This window comes from Falco peregrinus, chromosome 3 (genome assembly GCF_023634155.1).
Source record: "Falco peregrinus isolate bFalPer1 chromosome 3, bFalPer1.pri, whole genome shotgun sequence".
In the NCBI taxonomy this organism is placed as follows: domain Eukaryota; kingdom Metazoa; phylum Chordata; class Aves; order Falconiformes; family Falconidae; genus Falco; species Falco peregrinus.
This window is the reverse complement of record NC_073723.1, coordinates 14,396,074-14,420,689: the sequence shown is the minus strand read 5'-3', so window position 1 is coordinate 14,420,689 and position 24,616 is coordinate 14,396,074. Positions and strand designations below refer to the sequence as shown.

At 60.5% G+C, this 24,616-nt stretch overlaps 1 protein-coding gene across 1 annotated transcript; it reads left to right on the top strand.

Annotated features, from left to right (window-relative positions):
• The first annotated feature begins 1,229 nt into the window (after positions 1 to 1,229).
• On the top strand, positions 1,230 to 24,381 carry LOC101914165 (casein kinase II subunit alpha-like). The gene is given in 14 exon segments (XM_055800116.1): positions 1,230 to 1,369; positions 10,060 to 10,195; positions 12,543 to 12,654; positions 14,325 to 14,426; positions 16,235 to 16,285; positions 17,282 to 17,341; positions 18,502 to 18,585; positions 20,725 to 20,835; positions 21,835 to 21,962; positions 22,943 to 23,044; positions 23,192 to 23,207; positions 23,209 to 23,341; positions 23,651 to 23,740; positions 23,862 to 24,381. Coding segments are annotated over 13 exon segments (1,416 nt in total). The 5' UTR covers positions 1,230 to 1,369; positions 10,060 to 10,094; the 3' UTR covers positions 24,188 to 24,381.
• Positions 24,382 to 24,616: the final 235 nt, after the last annotated feature.

The following is a 24,616-nucleotide window of genomic DNA, read 5'->3' as shown; positions in this document are numbered from 1 at the left end:
ATCCCTCTGGGGGGGTGTCCCAGTGTCTGGGGGGGGGTCCTCAGTACTGGCGGGTCCCATGGGGGGGGGGTGTCCCAGTGCCTGAGGGGAGGTCTCAGTGCTGGGGGTTCTCAGTGCTGGGGGGTCCCAGTGCCTGGGGTGTGTGTCTCTGTGCCATGCAGTTCCCTCAGCAGCGGTGCCGATGCAGGGCCCCCACCTCAGGGCCATCAAGTGGCCCCTCAGCGCCTGAGCCCGGGGGTGCGGCTCCAAGGCACCATGGACACCACCATGTCCCTGCACTGTGAGGGACAGGTTCCCATCTCAGGTGCTGGCACCTGGTGGGTTTTGCTGCCAGGAAGGTCCCTGGGTGCCCCCGGCCTCTCACAGTGTGGGGGGACCCGACTGGGGTACACAGTGGGGACAGCGGTGGGAACAGGGACACAAAAGTGAGGGAAGGGGATGGAGAGGAGCAGGTGTGTTGAGGCTGGGGAGCGCTGGGAGCACTGGTCATAAGCTGCACTGGGAGTGCTGGAAGTAGGTGCTGGAGGCAGCACTGGGAGCACTGGTCCTGGGACAGGCCAAGCTGGGGCACCAGGGGCACTGGGAAGCAATGAGTGCACTGGGAGCACTAAGCACACTGGGCATCCTGTGGGCATTGGTGGCTCTGGGGCACTGATGCAGTGGTTGCACTGGGAGCACAGGGGGCACTGGGAGCACTGGTCCTGGGGCACTGGGGGTGCTGGGAGCACCAGGTGCACTGGCAAGCACTGGGGGCACTGGTGTCACCAGGAGCATTGTTGCACTGGGTGCCCTGAGCATTGGTTGCACTGGGTGCCCTGAGTGCACTGGGGGCACTGGGTGCCATGGGTGCATCCGGCATCCTGTGGGCACTGGGCGCACTGGATGCAACGGGGGTACTGCATGCAGTGGTGGCACTGGGGTCACTGGGCACACTGAGCAGCACTGGTTGCACTGGGGTTGCACTGGGCGCACTGAGCAGCACTGGTTGCACTGGCTGCGCTGGATGCAATGTGATCACTGAACGAACCAGGCGCTCTACGCTCACTGGGCCCCACCGCGCCGCGACCCACCCCCCGCCACGGGCCCCCGCGCAGGCGCGGTGGCGGCGGGCGCAGGCGCGGTAGCGGCGGGCGGGCGGCGGGCGGGGGGCGGCGCTCCGGCCGGGCGGTGGCGGCGGGGCGGCGGGGCGGTGGCGCCCCCCATCGGCCCGGCGGGGCGCGGCCCGTCCGAGGGCGCCGCCGCCAGGAGCCGCCGCCATCTTGTCACCCCCAGCCGAGGGGAGGCAGCGCCCCTCCCCACAGCGCCCGGCCGCTCGGCCAGGTAGGCCCCGGCCCCCGCCCCGGCCTCGGCCCCGGCCCCGGCCCCACCGGTGAGGGCACAGCGGGGGGGCGCTGGGCAGGGGGGGGCTGGGCGGGGGGAGGGGGTGTGAGCGGGGGGAGGGGAGGGAGGAGGAAAGGCGGGGGGGGGGATGGGGGGGTGTGGGTGTGAGGGGGGTGAGTGTGGGGGGGGGGTGAGCGTGTGTGAGTGAGTGAGCATGGGGGAGGTGAGTGTGAGTAGGGGGGTGTGAGGTGGGGGTGAGGAGGGGTGAGTGTGTGGGTGAGTGAGCATGGGTGAGTGTGAGTAGGGGTTGTGAGGAGGGGTGAGTGAGTGAGCATGGGTATGTGGGGGGGTGAGTGAGCACGGGGGGGTGAGTGTGGATATGAGTGGGAGGTGAGTGTGAGTAGGGGGGGTGGGGTGAGGAGGGGTGAAGGGGGTGTGGGTGAGTATGGGGGGTAAGTGTGGGTGTGAGTGTGAGGGGGTGGGGGAGAGTGAGCATGGGTGTGTGTGAGTGAGTGGGGGGGTAAGTGAGGGGATGGGGGTCTGGGTGTGTGTGTGAGTGTGAGGGGTGGGGGTGAGTGAGCATGGGGGTGCGTGAGTGTGTGCGAGGGGTGGGGGTGAGTGAGCATGGGGGTATAAGGGGGGTGGGGGTGAGTGTGGGTGGTGTGAGGGGTGTGTGTGAGTGAGCATGCAGAGTGAGGGTGGGTATGGGGGGTGAGTGTGAGCAGGGGGACTTGCAATTGCAGGTGGGGGGGGCTGAGAGCCTGAGTGAGTGTGAGTGGGTGGGTATGATGGCATGAGGATGAGTGGAGGGGGAGTGTGAGTGTGGGGGTGTGAGTGCAGGTGGGTGGGGATGGGGTTGGCATGAGTGTGAGTGAGCATGGGGGTGAGTGCAGATGGGTGGGGTGTGTGAAAGTGTGGGGGTGAGTGAGTGTGAGCATGAGGCTGTGAGAGCCTGGGTGAGTGTCAGTGGGTGAGGATGAGTGGGATGGTGTGTGAGTGCCTGGAGGAGGGAGGTGAATGTGTGGGTGGGTGAGCTTGGGGGGCAGATATGAAGGTGTGGGGGGGGTGTGAGTGTGCGCGTGGGGAGGTGAGTGCAGGCATGAGTGTGGGGCTGTGAGAGCTTGGGTGAGTGATGGTGTGTGAGTGCATGGGGGGTGCGCAGGTGGGGTGGGGGTGTGTGAGGGTGAGTGTGGGGGTGTGAGTGCAGACAGGTGGGAGATGTGGGGGGGATATGAGGGTGTGAGTGTGGGGGGTGCAGGGGTGTGTGATGGTGTGTGAGTGTGCAAGTGTGAGTGTGAGCACAGGGTGGCTGGGGGTGAGAGCAAGCACAGGGTGGGGGCTGTGAGAGCAGGTGTGAGTGCGGGTGTGAGTGAGGGTGTGTAAGTACAGGTGAGTGTGGCTGTGTTTGCATGGGGGTGTGAGGGTGCACATGTGAGGGGGGAGGGGCAGAGGCGATGATGTGTGATGGGGGGAGGGGAGGGGTGAGTGCTAGTTTGGGGGGGGTGAGGGTGAAGACGGGGGGCGGGTGCCCCGCCGGGTGGGGCAGGGATGGGGACATGGGGACAGGGTGTCAGTGGGGCAGGAGGGACACAGCACTGGGGGGGGCTTGCTGGGGGGCACCCCATGGGCAGCGCTCCGAGGGCTCTGGGGGGTGGGGGGTGGTCCTGGATGTGCCCAGGTGTGGGGGGGGAGCTGTGGGTCTGGGCGTGCCCGGCTGGGCGGGGGGGGGGGGGGGGGGGGGGGGGGGGGGGGCGTGTTGGGCGTGCCCAGGCATGTGCAGGGCTTATGGGGGAGGGGGCTGCCCCACTGCCGGGGTCACTGGGAGCTGCCCGGTGTTGGGGTCCCCTTCACTGGGGGTTCACCTGAGTGAGGTGTGGGGCAGGGAGCTGCCCCGTGGCCTGGGGGTGGGGTGGTGTCCCATGGGGCAGAGGTCTGGGGCAGGGCACAGTGCTGTGGGGCCAGGCGCCGCAGGGTGGCCCCTGCCCTGGCGGGTGACAGGGTGACGCCGGGCGCGTGTTGGTGCTGAGGTACCGCAGCAGCTGTGGGGAGGGACGGGCGGCTGGCACCGCTACCCGCACTTGGCTGGCTCCTCGTCCCGCCACGCGGTCAGTGCCGGCCGATGCCACATGGCGCGGGGGGCCGGCGGGCTGCCAGCGGGCGGGCACCGTGGTTTACCAGATTCTCATAGTTTAATCTTAAAAATTCTCTTCTCCTCTGCGGTGGGGAGGCGATGGTGGGGAGGCAGCAGCCAGTGTTCGGGCCTGTCCCGGCACAGGCAGCAGCTGGCCCGTTGGCGGACGGTGGCGGTGATTCCCGGGGAGCACAGCTTGGCACCGGCAGCACCTGTTCTCCCTGCGCACCTGCCTGGAGGGGTGGCAGGAATCTAACAAGCTTTGCTGACGGCCTTTGTTGACGACGGAGACTAAACCAAGGCAAAGCCCGCTGCGGTTGGCGCGCTGCAAATTTTTTCTTGGATCGATTAATCTGCCCTCTGCTCTGCGCTGCGGCAGGTGCCGGCCCTGGCCCACTCCCCCCAAAGCCCAGCCCTCGGTGTCACGGTGAAGCCTGTGCACTGTGCCAGCACCCCAACCCCTTTCTGGGCACCGACAGTGACATTCTAAAGTGTCTCCCTTAGGCAATGCTGGTGTTGGTTCACGGTGAGCTGTGCCAGCGGGAGCTGTCCCGCTGGGGGGATCCATCCCCTCCCTGCCGGGCATCGCAGAGGAGGAAGAGCAGAGCCTTTAAACCACTGGCAAGGGGAACGCAGCAAAGGCAGCACGAGGGAGACCGCAGCAGCGCGGCGGTGCTCTTGGCGGCTCTCTGGTCATGCCGTGTGCCCGGAGGGGACCCGCTGGGTGCCGTGGTCTCGCTGACCTGGCCGGCTGTGGCAGATGGGGCAGAAGGTGCTGTTGTCACAGCTTTTGTCCACTTCCTCTGAAATCTCCCTGCATATTCCCACCACCTTGAAACTTGCTGTGTGATGCAGGGATGGCTGAATTGAGGCTATCGACCCCTTGCTGCTTCCCCTCCTCCTTGCGGGCTTGGCCAAGCTTCTCCCTCCGAGCCTTTCTCTGACGGCACCCCGGCGTCCGTGGCTGTTTGGGGAGGTGCCCTTCAGAAACGCAATGGCAATGTCAAAGGGCTGCGAGCAGCTTGCACGGCTCCTGCTCTTTGGGAATGGGATGGCGCTGCGTGGTGTCAGTGCCTCAAAGCCGTCACCAGACCTCGCTCTGTAGGGTGTGTGAAAACGCGGTTAAAAACACGGCAGGGAAAGCGGCGAGGGGATTTGGAGTTACGGGAGAGGGTTTGAAGTCAAAGGTCTGGGTCAGGGCTTGGAGAGAGGGAGGGAGGGTGAGGAGGCAGAGGGAATCAGCACCATGCCAGCGCCTGCCTGCCTGTGCGCCTGCCTGTGCGCCTGCCTGCTGGGATTTGGCATTCGAGCCTCTTTCCCCACTCCCTCCAGCTGGAATGGGTTTGGGAGCCAGCATCGGCCACGCTGAGCCAGGCGCAGGGGTGGTGGGTCTGTACCTGAAGGAGGGCAGTGAAAGTGCTGAAGGGTCTTATGAGGAGATGGGATGAGAGGGTAAGCGATGGGATGAAGGGAAACGGCCTCAAATTGTGCCAGGGGAGGTTTAGAGTGGGTGTTAGGAAAAATTCCTTCCCCAAAAGGGTGGTCAGACGTTGGAACAGGCTGCCCAGGGCAGAGGTGCGGTCACCACCACAGGAAGGATTTAAAAGATGTGTGGATGTGGCGCTTGGGGACGTGGCTTAGCGGTGAGCTTAGCAGTGCCGGGTTAGCGGTTAAGATGGGTGATCTGAAGGGTCTTTTCCCACCTAAAGGACTCTGATCCTACGGTGTGGGGGCGCAGTTTGCCATGAGTGATGGGGTGGTGACACGGTTTGTGTACGGAGTCAGCTGAGCCCAGCCTGTTTCACCCGAAGCTGTCACCTCGCCAGGCTGTTCGCTGCTGCGGGCTTGGGTGTAACAAGGCCATCGGAGTGGTTTAAACAAATCGGTGCATTACGGAGTGCCTGGCTGGAGAGCCTTCCCCATGTGGAGGATGACTAAGGGCGCGCCTGCCCAGGCACGCAGGAACGCTGGCTCTGTCTCTCTGTGCGCTCGTGCCAGCGTTGGGATTTCAGGCTGGAAACCTGAGCCAGCTGCAGCCAACCAGCTGGGCTGTGGAAACGATTTCAGGCCAAACTGCTCCCGGGTTCGCTGATGCTGTAGCTACTGCATAGGTCTTCCCTTCAGAGCAGCCCCAAGATTGCCAGAACTGCAGGTGCAGGCGCGTGTTGGTGCCGCAGCCTGCCTATTGCCAGACGCGTGGGCATTGCCTGCCTCGAGCCGCAGCTCCGCGCGGGGCTGGAGAGAAGGGCAAGCCTTGCCGGCTCGCCCCTAGCCCACCGTGGCCATGTGCCCTCAGCAGTGCTGAGCTTCGGCTGCTGCTTTTCTAGAACCGTCTCTGCCTGCAGCTGCTTCCCGGGGGAACTCTCCTGTCTGTGGAGAGGGTCGTCTCCTCTCCCATCTTCCCTCTTTGTTTTGGGGAGGGCCCAGGGGGGGTCCCAGATCCTGGCCAGCTGGGCAGGGCGGCAGCAGCGGCGCTTTCCCCGGCCTGATCCCCGGCTAGCAGCCTGCCGAGCCGCAAAGCCAGGCTTGGAGGCTGGCTGCGGAGCCACTTCCAGCCTGGCTGTCATTCCCAGGTGGCTTCTCTCCTCTCAGTTTTGGCTGCAGCCGCTTCCCTTGACATTTCAGTCCACCGAGTTGCTCCGGTTTGTTACCCAGAGCTGGAAATGCGGGTGTTCAGCTCTTGTTCTCCCTTTCCATGTGCTTGGCTTGCCTTTCTCTGCTGCCTTCTCCAGAGGTCCCGTTGGCTGTGAGTTTATTTGGTGCATGAAGGCCAGTTGCTTTTTCTAGTGCTGAGGAGAGCCGGCGGTCTGACTAGCGGGAAAAGCCTGGAAAACAGGGATTTGGAGAGACACTGCCATGCAGAGGAGCTGAGTTCAGGAAGGACTGCAGGGCAGCGCTCGCTGTGAGGGTTGTGACAGTTCCCTCAACCACCGATGGTCAGTCAGGATCAGCTGGAGGCTGGTGATGTGCTGGGGGACAGGGCAGGCAGTGCTTCCCAACTGGGAGAGAGGTCAGAGCGTGTTCCCGAGGCCTGGCCCAGCTGTCCCTGGCTTCGTGCTGACAGCCCCTTGCGCACCAAAGGTCAGCAGCTTGCCCGAGCTCGCGTTGGGGAGCTGGCGCAGGGTCAGAGCTTCCCTCAGCCCTCGGGGGGGCCGTGCAGGGGGACAGGGCTGTGGCATCACCCACCTGGGTGCAGGGAGAGCCCACGGCCCTTGGGGCTGCTCCGCTTCCCATTTGCAGAGCGTGTTCAGAAGGGGTTTGGGGCGAGGTGCCTTGGTGTCTCACCAGCCCATTTCTCCCTGAGGAGCACGGGGAGCTTGGTGTGGCACTGGGGACCACCGCTGTCCCAGTGCCGAGGAACCAGCAGCCCCTGGGCTCCAGCCAGTGCACCTTGGGGGCTGCTTCTAGCTTCCTGGGGAGGGTGATGGTGGCCACGGCCTTGTCAGGGGCTACAGGCTTCTCGCTGGGGTTTGGAAGCCGTGGCAGGGCTCGCCTGGGAGGAGCGTTGGGGGTGGTTGAGTGGGTGCTGGTAGCCTGCCTCTGAGCCGTGGTGCAGCTGCAGGGGGGAATGCAGGGACCCTCAGCCCCCTTTTCCTGAGGGATTCAGAGGGTTGTCCCGGCTGTGCTGAGGGGCGAGGGCAGTTTGACCAGTGTCGGGAGCGCTGGCTCTTCTCATCTCGCCACCTCTCCGATAATGCTCCTTACGTTTCGGTCGTGCTACTGAGAGAAGGATGATGGATGTCACCCTTTTAAAGAGAGACCAGGCGCTGCCTCCCGCTTAGGTTTGTTATTTTAGTTTCAAAAAATCCTCAACAGATTGCTTCCTGCGGAGGGGAGCCGGGAGCGAGCTCTGCGCTGGGGGAGCATGGGGAGCTAGCGAGCTGCTGCTGGTGGTTGTGAGTTCAAAGCGATAAGTGTGGGAAGCCCCCGGCCGCGGTCGGCGTCTGAGAGCTGGGACACGTGGGGCTGAAAGCCCAAGAGCGTGCTGCTCCCATTAAAGCCTTTAGAAGGGAAAACAAAAAACCCTCTGAAATTAGCACCGAACACAGAGGGTGGGTTTTTTTCCCCCCCTCAAGCTTTTCAGGTTAAAAATATTTTAAAAGTGGGACAGGATGACAGGATTCCTGGCTTATTTCGCCAGCCTCGTGTGTGAGAGTCTCAGGTGCCGGAGAACGTGCCGCAGGGAGCGAGCCTGCTTCGGCTGGAGGGGAGCTTGCCAGTGCCAGTGTGTAAGTGATGTCACTGTGGATCGGAGCAGGGAAGCGCTTCCCGAGGAGCCGCCTCCTGCCATGGGATGGTGGGATAACCGCAGCCCCCTGAGCCAGGGCTCATTAGCTGCCTGTGCGATTGCTCTCCGTGCGTCACGGGTGGGTTTCCCCTGCATGGAGCAAAGGGTCGTTGTGAGCCTGCGGTGGTACGACCGCATTCTCGCTTGCTGCGTCGTGCCCTGAGGAAGGTTCCGGCTGTTTTTTTTCCCTCCCTCTCTCATGTCCCTGCAGTTGTTTTCTTTTCCCTGTCAGCACTTTTCACCCCGATCCACAGTGCCAGCAATGCTGCAGCAGAAATGTCACCTCTCCACCGGAGTCGGCCTTGCAGGCAGGCCTGATCCTGCCCACTGCCGGCCTTGGGAGCGCCACGTCCCCATGCATTGGCTTTCCTGTGCCGGCTGATCTCCCTTGCTGGTGCTGCGGGAGGATAAACGAGAACACCGTGTCCACCGGCCGATGCTTCACATGCCCCGGCGCGTTCTGCTTGCCGTCAGCAGCCTTGGCTCTTCCCTCCCCCTGGCCCCGTGCGCTCCTGGTTTGTTCGGAGCGTGTGCTCCCTGCGCCGTGCCTTGCCTAGGGTGTCTTGCCTAGGGTGTTCGCTAGATGCCGGGGGCACCCTGCTGCGTGCGGAACGGCAGGATATTCTTTCTGCCTCCCAAAAACTTTCTTTTTGCCCTTTGCTGAGCAGAATGTCTTTGCTCCTACTGCCGGAAGCTGTGTGCACGCCATTTCACTGAGTGGTTGCAGATGGGACCTGGTGGGATTTTTCCATTCTCAGTTGCTGAGTGGTTTTTGTACATCCCAAGCCCTGCTCCAGGCCGCAGGGTCCTGGCTGGGGTGATGGAGCCTGTTAACCTGGCAGAAAACTTTCTTTCCTGGGTTAATGAGCTCTGCTCGCTCCCCTTGGCTTGGGAGTCAGAGGGGCCGGATCCTGTTCGCCCAAGCCTGGTCTCTGTGTGCAGTGCCGTTTGCAGGCAGCTGCCTCCCTCTGGCTCTGTACCAGCTGGGTAGCATCTACCTTTCAAGATGCTTATTAACCCTTGCACAGGATATTAAAAATGCAGAAGGGCTGTCTTAAGTGCTCGGTTCTCCTTGCTGGCCGGTGCTCGTATTGATTTATTGACTCACCGACTCTGCCGTGCCATGGCTTGCAGGTGATTTTGCCATGGCAGGAGCAGAGCCCAGGCTGCTGTGTCAGAGTATCTTCTATTTTGGGTAAAAGACTGACTGCAGGGGAGGGTGGGGGACAGCAAGAGCAGCTCCTCCGAGCCCAGGGTCCTGGCTGGCGGACGTCTGCCGGCTCAGCACTGCATCTTGCCTTCTCTCGGGGAGGAGCTGGGGTTTTGGTACCTACCCATGTTTCCCAGCTTGTGGTGTTCAGCTGAAACATTTCTTCCGTGGCTGTGTGTACCCGTTTCCTGGGTGCTGCCTGGAGGAGGGGGAGCAGCAGGACTCTGGCCCTCCTTAGTGGCCCAGCCGGTTGATGTGGCACATTTTGGCGCACCAGCGTGGAACAGGAGCTGCCACGCTGCACGTACCAGAGGGGCTGCCAGCGAGAGGAGAGTGTGCCGGCTGCCCAGGGCTGGGGGGCTCCCGTGGGGGCTTCCCAGGGCTGCTGTGCTCCTGTGGGGGCTCACCGAGGCCACTGGGCTCGTGGAGAGCTGCTGCTGTAGTTGGTCTGCATGGCTCACATCCCCCTTGTCGAGGGATGGAAGAACTCTGTCCCCTGCGTCCTTGGGGAGGTGATGGGGTTTGGCACGGAGCTCCCCGGCCTCGGCCAGGGCCCTCGCTGACCTCTGCTTGTGCTGGGCGCCCAGAGCTGCTTCGGTCCCTGTGGGGCGGCTGGAGAGAGGCCCGGGGCAGCTGGCAGAAGGAGTTGAGCTGGTGCCGTCGCTGCACAGTCCAATTTGGCTTGGGCCAAAGCTTGCAGGCGCAGGGAGGGACCCAGTGGTGCTCGCTCCTGGCCGCTGCGGGGCTCCTCAGAGCCGGAGAGCTGATCGGGGTTTCTCCCCTTGGCTGAAGTGGCCTCTTGCGTGGGCTGGGGGGAGAGGCCTGGGCTGGGAAGGGGTGTGAAGGACAGCCCACCTGTCGGCACTGCGCACCCCGGAGCCTGCTCGCTGGTGGCCTGGGCACAGGTTCCCTCGACGCTGCGTGCCAGCCGCCGTGCTGCCAGGTGTCCCCTCTGAGGGCTGAGCCGTGCCTCCTGCCCACCCTCGCTTGCTGCAGCCCCCCCCCAACTCGGGTTCACTCGGCAGCCCCGACACGCGCCCCTCCTTTTCCCTGTTTCTCTCACAAGTGTGCCTTGGTCTCATCCCAATTCATGTGTGTTTATATTTTTAGGGTGATTGAGGTACTGCGCCTCTGGCCGTGGAAGCATGTCGGGGCCAGTGCCGAGTCGGGCCAGGGTCTATGCAGACGTGAACACTCAGAGACCCCGCGAGTACTGGGACTACGAGTCGCACGTCGTGGAATGGGGGTACGCCTGGGAGATAGGAGGGGGACCTACACCAGGGCCTGTGTGCAAGCGCTGCCACCGTTCTGCTTGGTGGCATGGGGACAAGCGCCCGTCCAAAGGCAGACGGGCAGGTCGCGGGGGTTCCGGTCGAGCCGCGGTGCGAGGGCCAGCACCCGGCACAGCCGGGACTGGCATTTCGGTTTTTGGCATTGCTGTCCAGCGCCCACCGGGGGACCGCGCTGCCTGGGGCGGGAAGCGGGGGTGCTGATTTCCAGGGGAGCCCTGGGCTCCAGCCTGCGGCTCCTCCGTGGCTTTGCAAGTAGAGCCACTTGTATTTAAGTGTTGAAACTAAGACCCGGGTGTCTGGCTTCAAGCATGCAAATGCGTGCTTAACCAAACCAGCGTGATGAGGGTTTGTTTTTTATCGCTGGGAAGGACGGCAGTGTCAAAAGACGGCAGCCCCCATGCCACTGTCCCCGGGGCGCTGACGGGAATAACAGGGAGCAGTGGGGAGATGCTTGGGAACAGTTCTGGAGCGGAGGGGTTTGAAAGGACGAAGGTGAAAGTCTTGTGACTATTTTTTTTTCTTTTTTGGAGTTCCCCTGAGGACTGGATTCTCTGAGAATTCAAAATGAAGGCGACCAGTTGATTGTTTTATACAGCAGCCGGCTTGGCGAGGAGCTGGGCAAAGGGCCAGCTTTGACTTCCCAGGTAGTAACATAGCGCTCAGCGTTCCCTTGCTCCAGGGCATCCTCCCTCCCGAGCCGCAGCGTTCGGGCTGGAGGAATACTGCCCGCCAGGGACAGCGGCTGCTCTTTGTTTGGGTAGTTGTGGTTAAAACCTATAAAAATTAGAGTCTTTTATCTGGGGCTGCAGCGTAAGCTGGTGCCTGGGCACCGAGGAGACTGTTGGTGCTGCGGTTGGCAGCTGTTGGCGGGGTTGCTGCTGAGGCCAGATTAGGAGCCCTCCCCGGTGCTCTGCCTCCGCCCAGACCCCGGCTAGCGTGCCGGTCACTGGTACCGGTGACCTAGAAATGAAAAGCTTTTTATCCACTTCCAAATCCCCTGCGCCAGGCGGAGCCCCAGGGAGCCTTCGATCTCTGGGACGGTAATTCCATGTCTTCTGCGAGCATCCTGGATTGTTTGTTGTGTTTTTTTTCTTTTTCACATGAACAGTCCTCGCAGTTAATGTTTTCCCTGCTGCTGACCCCGAGCCTTCCCGTCTTGTTCCTAGTGAAGGTGAACTAATCCTGCCCATCTGTAGCGCGTGGTTCACCACGCTCCCTTTACTTGCGTTCGATGAGCGTGGCCGCAGGTTGGGGAGCGAAGCTGCCTGGCGTGTGGGTCCTGCTGCGGCTCCGCTGCCCATTTGAACTCTCCCTCTTTTCCTCGAGGTGCTGACAAGTCATCTCCTGTATTGTCTCTGGTAATTAGCAATTTGTGAAGTCAAGCTTTCCAGCCTGTAATTCCCTTTCTTTCCTCAACTTGTTTATCCTTATCAAATCCCCCCAGGGGCTCCGTGCCTTCCCTCCTTGGCATAGCAGAAATAATTGCCGATGCTTCTGATGTTTCCTCTGGTCCCTTCAGGTGACTCTGGTTTAGACCTTAGTGGATTTAAATACATGGAGGTTTTATGGGTGAGAGTTGGTTTATTTCCTTCTGGTTTCCAGTATGGAATATCGATTATTTTTTTTTACAAATCCTTGGGTGTGTGATATCCTTTACACCTCAGTGTAATGCAGGGGTCCCAGGGGAATTTTTATGTTGGGTATTTTGTCAGTCTCTGCCGCTAACTAACTGCTGGTGGGCTCCGAGGTTTCAGGTGAGCTAGTCCTTGCAGCCCACCGCCTCCTCTTACTGACGGAGAAGAGGGAAAGGTGGAGCAGTATCATCTCCGCAGGACCCGTGGCGGGCTGGGAGGCGAGCTCAGACTGGGAGGGGGGGGAGCACCAGCACTGGGAGCCAGCAGAGGTGTTTTCGACATGCCAGCTGGGTTTGCCTGGAGGGCTGCAGTGCGTGCGAGTGTGGAGGGGGGGCTGTTCCCGAGCTGCCCGTAGCGCCTGTGAGGTCTCGTGTCCCATCTCCACGTGGAAGTTGCTGAGCCAGCCCTCTGCGCTGCGCGCTGCTGGCAGCGCTGGTGCTCTCCAGTCGTTTGCCAGTTTGTTTGCGTGCTCCTCTGCGGTGGTAGCTGCTTCTCTCCAGCCCTGGGCACTATGGTGTGCTGCTAGCTCTCCACTTACCATAGGCTGACCCCCAGATCTTGACCTTCCCGCTCTCCCTGGGAGCAGTGTTGTCTCTAAAGAGAGCAGCTCTCTGTTCTGGGCTGGGTGCAACCTCTTCATCTCTGTATTTCTCTGTTTCTCAAACAGCAACCAAGATGACTATCAGCTCGTGCGGAAACTTGGCCGGGGCAAATACAGTGAAGTCTTTGAAGCCATCAACATCACCAACAATGAGAAGGTCGTCGTGAAAATCCTCAAGGTAGGTGTTTTGTTCACCGTTGTGCTCACTGTTTTGTTCCTCTGCCAATGCTTCCGCGTCTTCCCCTCCTTTGCCTCTTCCTGCCCTCTCCATTTGAAGCACTCTGTTGATATTTGGATGATTTCATCTTAGCTGAGGAGAACATCAGCCCCCAGGGCAGAAGTTTTGGCTAGCTTGTTTCCGTCCCAAGCAAAGCAGAGTTACGGAGGCACGGGCAGGCTGAGCGCTGGCACTGGATTGTGCTTTCCTTGGGCAGCTGTTCCCAGGCAAAGCAGTGATGGGAGCAGGGAGGAAGGGGATCATCTACATGCAATGGAGGCAGAAGGAAAGTCCTGTGCCCGGCCTTGTATGGATGTCCTGCCTGCATCCCCTCTGCCCTCTCTGTCACCGACTGGTGCCACTGCCATGAGGTTGCGGTGGGTGCCAGGCAGCTACGTCTCGGCAGCGCTCCCGGACTACGCTTTAGGGAATAATTTTTCTTTGGGCCTGTTTCAGGTCACAGTCTCGCCAGTTCAGCAGAAGAACTTGGCTTGTTCTGGTGATCCAAGGTCATAAAATCCCTGTGCTGGATTCATGGACTGGCCCGAGCGAGGTCACAGGAGCCCAGAGACCTTTCCCAGGATAAGCAGACCAGCATCTTGCAATGCGAGGTCGTTGCAGCACATGATGTCCCGGTCTGTAAGCTGGAGCTGATTCCTGCCCAGGGGATGAGCACAGGCACCCCTGCGTGTCCCAGGAGCTTGGGCAGGGCACAGAGGAGTTCCCTGGAGCTAACAGAGTCCTGACAGATGGACAGCCACGTGTCTCATCCCTCGTTAGGCTCATGGGATGTGCTTAGGCTTGTCAGCTTGCGGTGGCAAGCTAATTTCTGTGGTGTTGCCAAGCCACAGGTAATTATAGTCTGTAGGATGCACGAATTATAAAATACGGGGACGGTCTTAAGAATATTGCCTTTGCAAGAGAAAGAGAGGAGGTGGAAGGGTTGTAGCAACTAATCAGTGTAACAGAAATACACATTGAGAAAACCTTAGGGCAGATTACAGGTGAGGGCATGAGAAATGTCCTGTTTAATGTATTTGCCCTGTGTCTCACCCAGCCTGCGATGGAGAAGCAGAAAGCTAGCTCGGAAGGCAGAAGGAGCATCCTGTCCTCAGAGGCAGGCAAGGGACTCGGGTCGGCTTCTCAGTGCACATCAGAGCTGTCCCTGCACTCACTCGGCCCACACAGAGGGTTTCCCTGGGCAGTTCAGGTCGGGGGCTGGTTGGGAGGCAGCACAGAGGAGTTACGGAGACACAGACAGGCTTGGCTGCTGGAGCTCTTTCCCCAGGTGATGCTTTCCTTGGTTAACTGTTTCCAAAGTTTCAGTCAAGGATTTAACCTGGGCCTTGACGAAACTGAGCTTGCTCTTTAAAATCTTTTGTTTGTAGTAAAATAATGTCGTTGAGTAAAATAATCTCTCAAGGGTCTCCCAAACATGGGAAACTCCATTCCTTTGGAAGCAGAGAGCTGCTACATGGACAGGCTTGCAGGGTGCCGTTCTCCAGAGGAGATGCCTGCTCAACACCATTCCTTTTGCCCAACGGAGGCACCATGCGCTCCTTGGCTGTTCCCCTTGAGCGGCCAGAGAGGTTGCTCTGCTGGTAACTGGCTCTCCTTTTCTGTTTTACCAGCCTGTGAAAAAGAAGAAGATCAAGCGTGAGATTAAGATCCTGGAGAATCTCCGAGGAGGCCCCAACATCATCAGCCTACTAGACATAGTGAAGGACCCTGTGGTAAGGAGGATGAAGGGGCTGCTCCAGCAGCCGCAGGGGCAGGGTGCGAGGCAGGCCTTCAGGGTCCTTTCCACCCCGTGAGTTACAAGACTCTGAGCTCAGGCTGACTCCCTGCCCCACTTGGCATCCACCTGACAGCTGAAATCACCCTGGGGAGATCTCTGTGCGCATTCCCCTCACGAGCACTGTTGAGACAGTAGACGAGAGGGTAGAAGTGGAAGGAGATCTTTCTAGCTGGTCCAGCAGCAGCAGGTGGAGGAGGGTTGTGCTTGCAGCGCTGTTGCCCTTCTGCTGGGTGGGTTTTTTGGCTTTTGAACCACCCAGGTCTCGTGCGGGGCTGGGCTGCTTTCTCTGCTGGGTGATGCTCCCTGCCTTTGTGAAGGCCGAGGAGAAGGACAGGCAGCAACCAGTGTGGGTTGCGCTGTCACCAAAGTGATCGGGCAGAGGGAGGCTTTCCTCCACCCTCGGCACTCTGTGCTGAGACCCTTCACCCCTCCCCAAACCGGATGATGTTTTCTCTGTGGCACTGGCTGGGCTCCCAGCTCTCACCCAGGGGCAGCTTTTACTTCTGTCATCCCTGCAGAGCCAGGATATCCCACTGTCCCCAGGGGTTTGTACCCCACGTGGCGTGAGCTGGGCAGGAGTGCCAGGCTGGGTCAGCTCTGCAGCGGGCTCTGCTGCCCGGAGCTGGGCAGGGGGATGCACAGCGCTCGGCAGGACCCAGGGGGTTGTGGAAAAGCGGCTTTTGGCAGCAAAGGTGTTGAGTTTTACGTGGGCAGACTGATAAAAGCCATGGTGGTGATGTAGCGCAGCTGAATTTCTCCAAGGCCCGTGACTTCGTACCACCTGACGTGCTGATTAAAAAGCTGCATTAGGATGAATTAGCAGGGCGTATTTGATCCAATTTTAATCCTCTGACAGGCCGTGAAAGGCAGCTGTTTGTGGGGAGATAGCAGCGAGCGGGGGCCCTAGGGACTGGCTCTCGCTCCGCTGCTCCTTTTCCAGACGGGTCTGCAATGCCGGCTGGTGACGTTTGAGGTGACAGATCACATCGTAGGGAAGGAGTGCGGGTGGGTTACATGGCTGGTGAGCAGGACTGTGCTCTCAGGAACAGGGGCGCAGGCTGTGGCATCGGGGTGGGTGCCAGGTTTTGGGGAGCAGCAGGCCGGAGGGGTGCTGAGGGTGATGGCTTCCGCACCGGTGCTCAGGGTGGCCTCTAGCCCAAAGGGCTGCCCGGCTCTCCTGGGTGTTTTCAGGAGAGCCTTTGCAGGCAGAGGGTGGGGGGGGGGGTTCTTCCTGCACACAGACCCTGGGGGTCCTGCCCAGCATCCCGCTGCGAGGAGAGCCAGGAGGATCAAAGAGAAAGGGAAAGAGTGGGGAGAGCCCTGCAGAAATGCGCTGGAAGAATGTGGCATGAGACCTCGACTCGGCGCCTGGGGGTGCTGCGCAGCTCCTCCACGTACGGTCTCTGAAAATGTCGTTCGGTGGCTGCGGTGGTTTGGGAAGCCCCAGCCGGGCCTGCTGGGGAGGGATGGGGTGGCTGGGGCTGTGTGGCTCCCACGCTGCCCACCCTCCTCCTTTTTGCTGGAGATTTAATTAAGTCTTTGTGCGATCGGGTCACTGCCAGCTGAGGCAAGACGTGGAAGCCCCTTTCCAGGGTCTAACCGCAGCTCACTCTGGGCACCACTCTTCAAAACCAGCCCTCGAGAGTTCCCTCGCTGCCCCGCCCCGCCTGCCTGCCTGCCCTGAGCAAAGCTAAACCTCTCTCTTTTCTTTCTGTTTGTTGAACTGGTGCTGCTGTCCTGCAGTCTCGGACACCTGCCCTGGTCTTTGAGCATGTCAACAACACAGACTTCAAGGTAAAGTGACCTCTGCTGCTGCAGATGCCTCCGAAGGCGATGATGGTGTGGAGTATCTGGGAGAGCTCTTCTGGGCTCTGCCACGGAGCAGGCGTCACACCCTGGCTACCAGAGGGATTCCTGACCTGCTCTGATGCTGTCTCGTGGTGGGAAGGGAATACCTCTCTCTGGCAGAGGCACACAGTGTCACGGAAATGGCTGGCATCGCTGTCTCAGAGGGGCCGGGGGATTTTGGGCTTCGGCCAGCAGCTCTTTTCTACATTTTCCAGTTAGGAGAACCAGGGGAGCGCTGCTCGCGTTAGGGATTGTCCCCAAGCCTCTGCTCTCTGCCATGCTGCTCCAGCGATTGGCCATCATGGGCTTGTATTTGCAACCTGGTGTTGGCCAATTTGTGGGCTGAAGCCTTGGGCTAGTTGAGCCTCGTGTTCCTGGAGCCTGGGCTGAGCCAAGGGCAGTGAGAAGGGCTAGCGAGAAGGAGTTAGTAATAAACCAGCAGCCGCTTTGCCAGTGGCTGCTCGGTTCTGTTTCCAGTGAGGAATGTGAGGAATTGGTCCTGATGTGAGGCTTTTCCCCCCCGATTCTTGTCCCATGGCTTGTCTTTGGGCTGGCTGGGTTTTGTGAGGGTGGTGCAGCATGCTCTCTTATCCCCTGGTCTCAGGATGAAAATTGAAACCTTCCAGGTGCTGGGTCTGGTGGGGTCATGGAGCTCTCTGGTCTTCTCCTGGGTGGAAGCGGGGAGGGCACATCCATGCTCCGAGGGTTGGTTAGCCAGGCTGGGAGCATGGTTCCTCCCTGGAGTTTGCTGGCCCTTCCCAGGTGGGGAAATCCAGGGTGCAGAGCGGCTACTATGTGCCACCTGGCCAGCTGGGGCCTCTGGGCCCAAATTGTGGCTCCACAAGCGTCTGTTCTGCCCCAGTGCAGGCGGCTGTGCCTGTATGAGGAGCCCTAAACGTAAACATGCTGCTTTTTGTTAACTTTTTGTCTCCATTCTTCCAGCAACTGTACCAGACGCTGTCTGATTTTGACATACGGTTCTACATGTATGAAATCCTAAAGGTAAGCTCCCGGGGACGGCTGCAATATCCACAGCCCCAAAGAAAATCCTCGCTCAAGCAGAGACCTGCTGCTCAATCTCCCCTGGAGAGCCTGTGTGTGGAAGCAGGAGGTAGAGAGCAGAGCTCATTTGGCTACTAAACCCTGCTGGCCCGTTGCCCAGCCATCCGTGTGGGATGGCTTCTTGGGCAACTGCGTGTGGGGAGGCTCGGAGGCAGGTGGCTGCAGAGTGTGCTGGTGAAGGGCTTAGAGTGCGAGGTCGCTGTGTCCTTGAGAAGCAGAAGCCGTCTTCTTTATTTCCCTGGCTTCCTCTTGCAAGAATTCTGCCTCCGCTGGGACCTGCTATGGGAAGTGGCTTTGGCTGCACGCTGCCGTCGGGGCTGTGCTGAGGTGGGTCAGCTGGGGACCCGGGGGTGATGAGACCCTCTCCCAGAGCACCCCTTGCCTGTCCAGCCATCCCTGTGGGCAGAGGCCAGGCTAGGATCAACTGCAGCGTGTCCCGGCTGTGGGGCTTCAGCTGGAGTGGGCACTGCAGGGCAGTGGCAGCCTTTGGACAAGGTCACCTTCGGCACAATGTCTCCACCAGTGGGGCTGGCACAGGGCTGGAGAGGGAGACGGGGCTGTGCCCCCTCACCGCCACTCACCTGCTGCTCAATCTCCCCTGGAGAGGCCTGTGTGTGGAAGCAGGAGGTAGAGAGCAGAGCTCATTTGGCTACTAAACCCTGCACTGGTCACGCACTGGCTCTTGGAGCTGCGGGGGGCTGGGCTTTGTGGGGCTGAGCCCAGGGGCAGTGCCCAGTGCACACGCCTGCGGCGCAGCCAGCTACAGGTTTTTGGTGGTTCCCTCCCGGGAGAGGTGATGGGGCGTGTTGGACACCAGGGAGCGTCCGCACTAGAGGTGACTGCACAGGGTTTGGAAGAGGGCTGGAGATCCCTGGGGAATGCGTCTCTCCCTGTAGCTTTTAGGACAGGCGTCACTGAAGCAGAGGCTGACCTCGGCGCCACTGGAGGCGGCTGGCTGGCTCCATCCCAGAGTCCCAGAGCAGCCTCCGGGTCTGTCCTTAACCGCTGGCCCTGCTGGCTCTGGCTGTGGGTGCACTGCCCACTGCTGCTGCCTCGTCACGCGGCGGGAGGCTTTCTGACAGCGCCTTTTCTGTCCGCAGGCACTGGATTACTGTCACAGTATGGGTGTCATGCATCGAGACGTCAAGCCACACAATGTCATGATTGACCATGAGCACAGAAAGGTACGGTGAGGTTCGGCTGGCTCCAGCTCCAGCTCCCAAGGGAGAGGGGAGCACTGCGAGGCCACGGTGGGCTGGCTCGTTTTGCCTGCATCTGCCCCAGTGCAGTGTGCCGCTCAGAGCAGGGAGGGTCAGCCGTGCTCTGCCAGCTCCCGCTCTCGCTGTCACAGGGCTGAGCAGAGGCCCTGAGCTTTGAGAATCTTGGAAGTGTCAAATCATAGAGGTTGGAAAAGACCTTTAAGGTCGTTGTGTCCAACTGTTAACCCAGCACTGCCAAGCCCACTGCTAAACCATGTCCTCAAGCACCACGTCTACATGTCTTTTAAATCCCCCAGGGATGGTGGCTCCACCACCTCCCTGGGCAGCCTCTTCCAGTGCTGGACGACCCTTTCGGTGAAGGAACTTTTCCCAGTACCCAATCTAAACCTCCCCTGGCGCAGCCTGAGGCCGTTCCCTCCTGTCCTGTTTGCTCGTTATCTGGGCAAAGAGAACGTCCCCACCTCGCTACAGCCCCCACTCAGGTGGTTGTAGGGAGCGATCAGGTCCCCGCTGAGCCTCCTCTTCTCCAGGCTGAGCACCCCCAGTTCCCTCATCAGACACGTGCTCCAGACCCTTCACCGGCTCCGTTGCACTTCTCTGGACACGCTCTGGCACCTCAGTGTTTTCCTGCAGCGAGACCTCTCGGCTCCTGGCTGAGAGCCTTCGTGCCGGCAAGAGAACTTGGCAGTTTGGTTTTACCCACTTTGTGTTCCCGTTCCTGCAGGCCAGCACAGGCTTACCCCGTGTTTAGCTGCTGCAGAGGATTGCAGGTTTGATGGCAAAACGTCCCTGGCGTGGTTAACGCCCTGTGGCCCTGCCTGTCCCCAGCAGCACCAGAGTCCGCGTTCAGGCTGGAGTGTTGCCTTGAAGTGGCGAGCAGCCCTCCTAGGGTCTGGGCCCCAGCAGAGCCCCGTGAGGGGAGCACTGAATTTGCAGCTGTTTGTTTGGAAATACAGGTGACTGTAAAACCCACACCTGTGTCCAGTAAAGCCGCTTTATTTGCCACCTGTTTGTCAGTAACTTGGGCTCGTAAATGTAACTTTAGATTTCTTCCAGCACCTCTGTAGCAACTGGCCAGCTGGGACGTCAAATAAAAAGGACTTCAAAAGGCGCCTGCACGGACACCGGCAGGCTGGGCGTCTTGCCGTGGCACGGGCAAAGCCTCTTGCAGCTGCTGAGCGCCCCCGTTATCAGAGCCGAGCCCCCCCGCGCTCTTTGGGCACTGTGCCCTTTGAAATCTTCCCCGTCGTTGCAGCCTGGTATTGCCCTGCGTCCTACCAGCTGTGTTTTGTTGTAACCGCCATGCTCACAGAAATCTGAGCTGAGCCAGCCTTTCCTTCTCCCCAAATTAATATTAAAACCGCTGGAGAGGCGCTTTGTGGACGGCAGAAGCCATGATTCTCAGTTCTAATAAGGCTTCTGACTTAAGCCAACCAGAGAAACGTGGCTTAGATGTGTTTTCTGTACAGTAGGTATAAAGCTGATGGAAAGCTGCAATTAAGAGAGCAATCATGGAATAGTTGGTTTGGGAGGAACCTTATAATTATCAGTGGTTTGCTGTCAGAGCAGAAGGTCCGGCGGGGATTGTCAAAGGCCTGGCATTATTCCAGGTTAATGACCGGGCCGAGGGACCAGAGCGCGTGCGTCGCCTGCGGGTTTAATGCGCCAGGCTGAGGAGGGCTGCAAGTCCCCCGACTTCAAAGTGATCCTGGCAGGGTTTGAGAAACGATCTGAAAAATGGGGTGAAATTCCTGAGAGGCAAATGCAAAGCCCGAGCCTGAAGCAGGAGTCGTGGGGGACAGGCACAGGACCGGCATCACGGTGTGCGTGAGCCGGCTGAGGGAGCGTCACCACAAGCTGTGGCATCACTGCTGCGATGTTCCCGTTGCCTCTCCCCGTTAGCACTGCTGCGGTGATGGCTGTGGCATGGCATGGCTGTGGCAGAGCTGTGTGCGAAAGCGGGGCAGCCGGTGAGAGGACAGATGAGGAGGAGACTTGTCAGTGGTGGCAAGCACACAGAGGGCTGGCTGCTGCCAGCTGTGGGCCTGGGGTGAGCGGGGTCGCAGGTCCCTGTACCCACGTGCTCTCTCTTCCCTTCTCCAGCTGCGCCTGATCGACTGGGGGCTGGCAGAGTTCTACCACCCTGGCCAGGAGTACAACGTGCGGGTGGCCTCGCGGTACTTCAAGGGACCGGAGCTTTTGGTAGATTACCAGGTATGTCCCAGCGCCTTGTGCCGACAGCAGAGCCAGGGTGTGGAGATGCGGGCTGGTGTCCTGCTGCCATGCAGCCCCGGGCTCTCCAGTGCCTGGACAACCTGCAGCCACCCGCAAGCAGGGGAGGGGATGGGACAGCCCAGCTACAGCTCACAGTGGCTGGAAAGGCTCTGGGTAATCGGTATAACCTCCCTGGGGTGGACATAGAAACACAGAACACTTTGGGTTGGAAGGGACCTTAAAGACCATCCAGTTCCAACCCCCTGCCACAGGCAGGGACACCTCCCAGCAGACCAGGTTGCTCCCAGCCCCGTCCAGCCTGGCCTTGAGCTCCCAGGGATGGGGCACCCACAGCTGCTCTGTGCAGCCTCTGCCAGCACCTCACCACCCTCACAGTAACAAATTTCTTCCTGATATCTGATCTAAATCTCCCCTCTTTCAGCTTAAAGCTGTTCCCCCCTGTCCCATTGCTACAGGCCCTTGTACAAAGCCCCTCCCCAGCTTTCTTGTGGGTCCCTTCAGGTACTGGGAGGTGCTCCAAGGTCTCCCCGGAGCCTTCTCTGCTCCAGGCTGAACCACCCCAACTCTCTCAGCCTGTCCCCGCAGGAGAGGTGCTCCAGCCCCCTGAGCGTCTCTGTGGCCTCCTCAGGGCTTGTTCCAACAGGTCCATGTCCTAAACATGTGCTAAAGGATGAAATAATTGGGAAGGTGAGATTAAGAGAATTGTCTGCCATCCTGCAAACAGCCCTTGAGGTGGCTGCTCGGCATCTAGCTTTTCTGCCCGTGACCGATGAGACTACGTGCTGTTCAGAGTCTGAACCTGAAGCTCTTGTTGGAGATGGCCCTGGGCAAGGCGGAATGTGGGGCTGCTAGATGCGGCACCAGAAACCCACCCCCTGCTCTCTGCCGTGCTCTCGGTGCACAGTCCCGGGTCCTGGGCCCTCCCCGCAGCTGGCGTGCCACTGACCCCCCGTCTCTCTGCCTTCTCACCTTTTCTAGATGTACGACTACAGCTTAGACATGTGGAGTTTGGGCTGCATGCTGGCCAGCATGATCTTCCGGAAAGAGCCCTTCTTCCACGGTCACGACAACTACGATCAAGTGAGCACCAGGGCAGCATGCTGCCTGTTTCCCACATCGCCCCGTCCTCCTGCAGAGCCTCCCCTTCCCACTCCCCCCATCGCCCGGTCCTCCCGCGGAGCCTCCGAGCTGGGGAGCACACCACGAAGCAAACCGGCAGCACTGAACCAGCATGGCAGCCTCTGACCCTGGCACTTGTGCCACCTCTATGCGCTGCCCTGTCTCTCTGTCCCCTCCCTGCACCAGGATCTCTTCTCTCCATCCCCTCCCCGTGCCAGGGTCTCGGTGCTCCCTGCTCTGATCTCTTTGCTATCTGTCCGAGGGAGAAGTGTATTGAGCTGGCAGCTGAATCTGGGGGGTTACTGGGCAGGGGAGCAGAGCACTGATCGCACTGGGAGGTTCTCGCAGGAGCTGTCTGCCTGCCCCACGTGCTGCTGGACGGGGTGCAGCCAAGGTGCAGCTCTGGAGCCGCAGGAGCAGAACGCAACATTTCAGTTATTCTGAAATCCAGTGGGGGTTCCCGGGGTGCGGCTTTGGAGCTGGCTGGGGTTTTCCAGTTGTATCGCTTCCTAAGCTCAGCCAGCAACCACTGGCGCGCCTGGTGCACCCCAAACCCCACCGCAGCCCGCAGGGGGGCCTGCAGGGACCTGCAGCTCTGGGATCCGGGCTCCCCGCTGCATCCACCCTCGGGGTAGGGAGGGGAAATGGGGTGTCTGGCTCCACTCCAGCTCCAGAATGCTGGCCCTGGAGCAGCCTGGGCGCGTGTGCACCCTTCCCTGCTGAGAGCAGGAGCACAGCATGCTTCAGCATGGCTTCCAGCTGCTGCAGGGAAGGGCTGCGACGCCTTGCCTTTGCTTCGCACCCAAGCGAGGGCTGGGAACGCATCCTTCCCCAGCCGTGAAGCTCCACTGAGCTGCGTCCTCACTAGCGAGTAAGGGACACTAGGGTAGCCAGGACCTGCGGGCTGCAGCAGGGCTGGTGGGAGCCCCATCTTGGCCGTCACCCTCAGTGTTGCTCCTTCCGCCAGCTCGGTGCGCATTGCAAAAGTGCTGGGAACGGAGGACCTGTACGACTACATCGACAAGTACAACATCGAGCTGGATCCCCGCTTCAACGACATCCTCGGCAGGTGGGTGCGTGGCAAGCGGGGAGCCGTGCCACTGGCTGTACGGGCCGCCATGGCCCATGCCTGGGCGCGGAGCAGGAGAGGGCAGTGCAGGAGGCGGAGAGCAACGCGCCAGGGCGCAGGGCTGATGCAGCGCTCTCCTCCTCGCAGACACTCACGGAAGCGGGTGGGAGCGCTTTGTGCACAGTGAGAACCAGCACCTCGTCAGCACCGAGGCGCTTGACTTCTTGGATAAGCTGCTGCGCTACGACCACCAGACACGACTCACTGCCCGGGACGCCATGGAGCACCCGTACTTCTGTATGTCTGCCGTGCTGCCACCCGCTCCAGCTCCTCGGGGCTCCCACGGGATCCCCCCCTGCCCAGAGCCGATCTCCGTGCTGCTTCTGGCCCTGCTCCCCACCCGTCACCGCTGCGGCAGCTCTCCTGGTCCTTTCGCACACGGGCAGCGCCCCACAGCGCAGCTCCGGCCACGCTGGCTGCCTCCCTGTGCCCATGTGTGCTCCTGTGGGGCTGCCACTCCATCTCGGGTGGGGGGGCAAGTGGTGAGGCACCGGTGTGTGGGGGGCAGCTGTCACTGATGCCTGTTGCTTTCCCCTCTGCACACAGATCCCATCGCAAAAGACCCAGCAAGGATCGGCACCTCGGCTGGACTCTCGGCCAGTAACACGCCTGTCAGCTCCTCCAGTATGTTGGCAGGTGAGTGCTCAAGCCCACGGGCCTCTCACGAGGGGCTGCAGGACCCCGTCGCACCCCCCTGGGGCTGAGCAGCGCTGGCTCGGAGCTCTCCTGCCGACCCACGGTCCCCTCTCTGGCACAGGCATTACCTCGATGTCCGCGTCACAGCCCATCGGCAGCCTGGCTGCATCGCCCGTCATCTCCTCACCCAACGCTTTGGGCTCGCCGGTCCCCCGCCGCAGCCGGTGTGCAGCCCTGAACTCACTTCTCAACCTCCGGCTTCCCGCAGCGCCGAGGCCGGTGCCGCGCCTGCCTTCTGCCCTCCTGCCTGCCCCGCGAGAGCCGAGGGCTCCGGCCGCCTGCGGCAGCCCCTGCCCAGAGGCAGAACCGGAGCACAGTGGGAGGGTGCTCTGGAATTTTATTTTTATTTCTGTTGAGTATGGGAAAAAAAAAAGAGCAAAAATGTAGGTTCCTTTTTTTTTTTCTCTGTGCAGTAACAGTATCACACTCTCTGGCAATGGACCAAGGCTGATCTCTGTTGTGTCTGTGTCGGGGTACGGCGTTAGCTGCGTTCTTCTCATGAGGATCATGGTTAGTGATGCAACTACAGTGTAGAAATCTAAAATGAATAATAAAATTTATTTTCTATGTCCCTAACAGGACAGCAGGAGCAGCAGCTTCTTCTTGGGCAGGGGGCCCAAGGTGCACCCCCACCGCCATGCGTGCAGCACCGACAGGGCTTCGGCACACGCGTGTCATGGGGAGGGGGCAGCAGCGTGGTGGCTGTGCAGCATGCCTGCCCTGGGGGCCTGCGCTTCCTCACAGGCTCGGAGCCTTTTCAGCCTTGTGAGGTGCAGTCAGGGCCGTACCAGCTGTGCCAACACGGGCAGGGAGGGA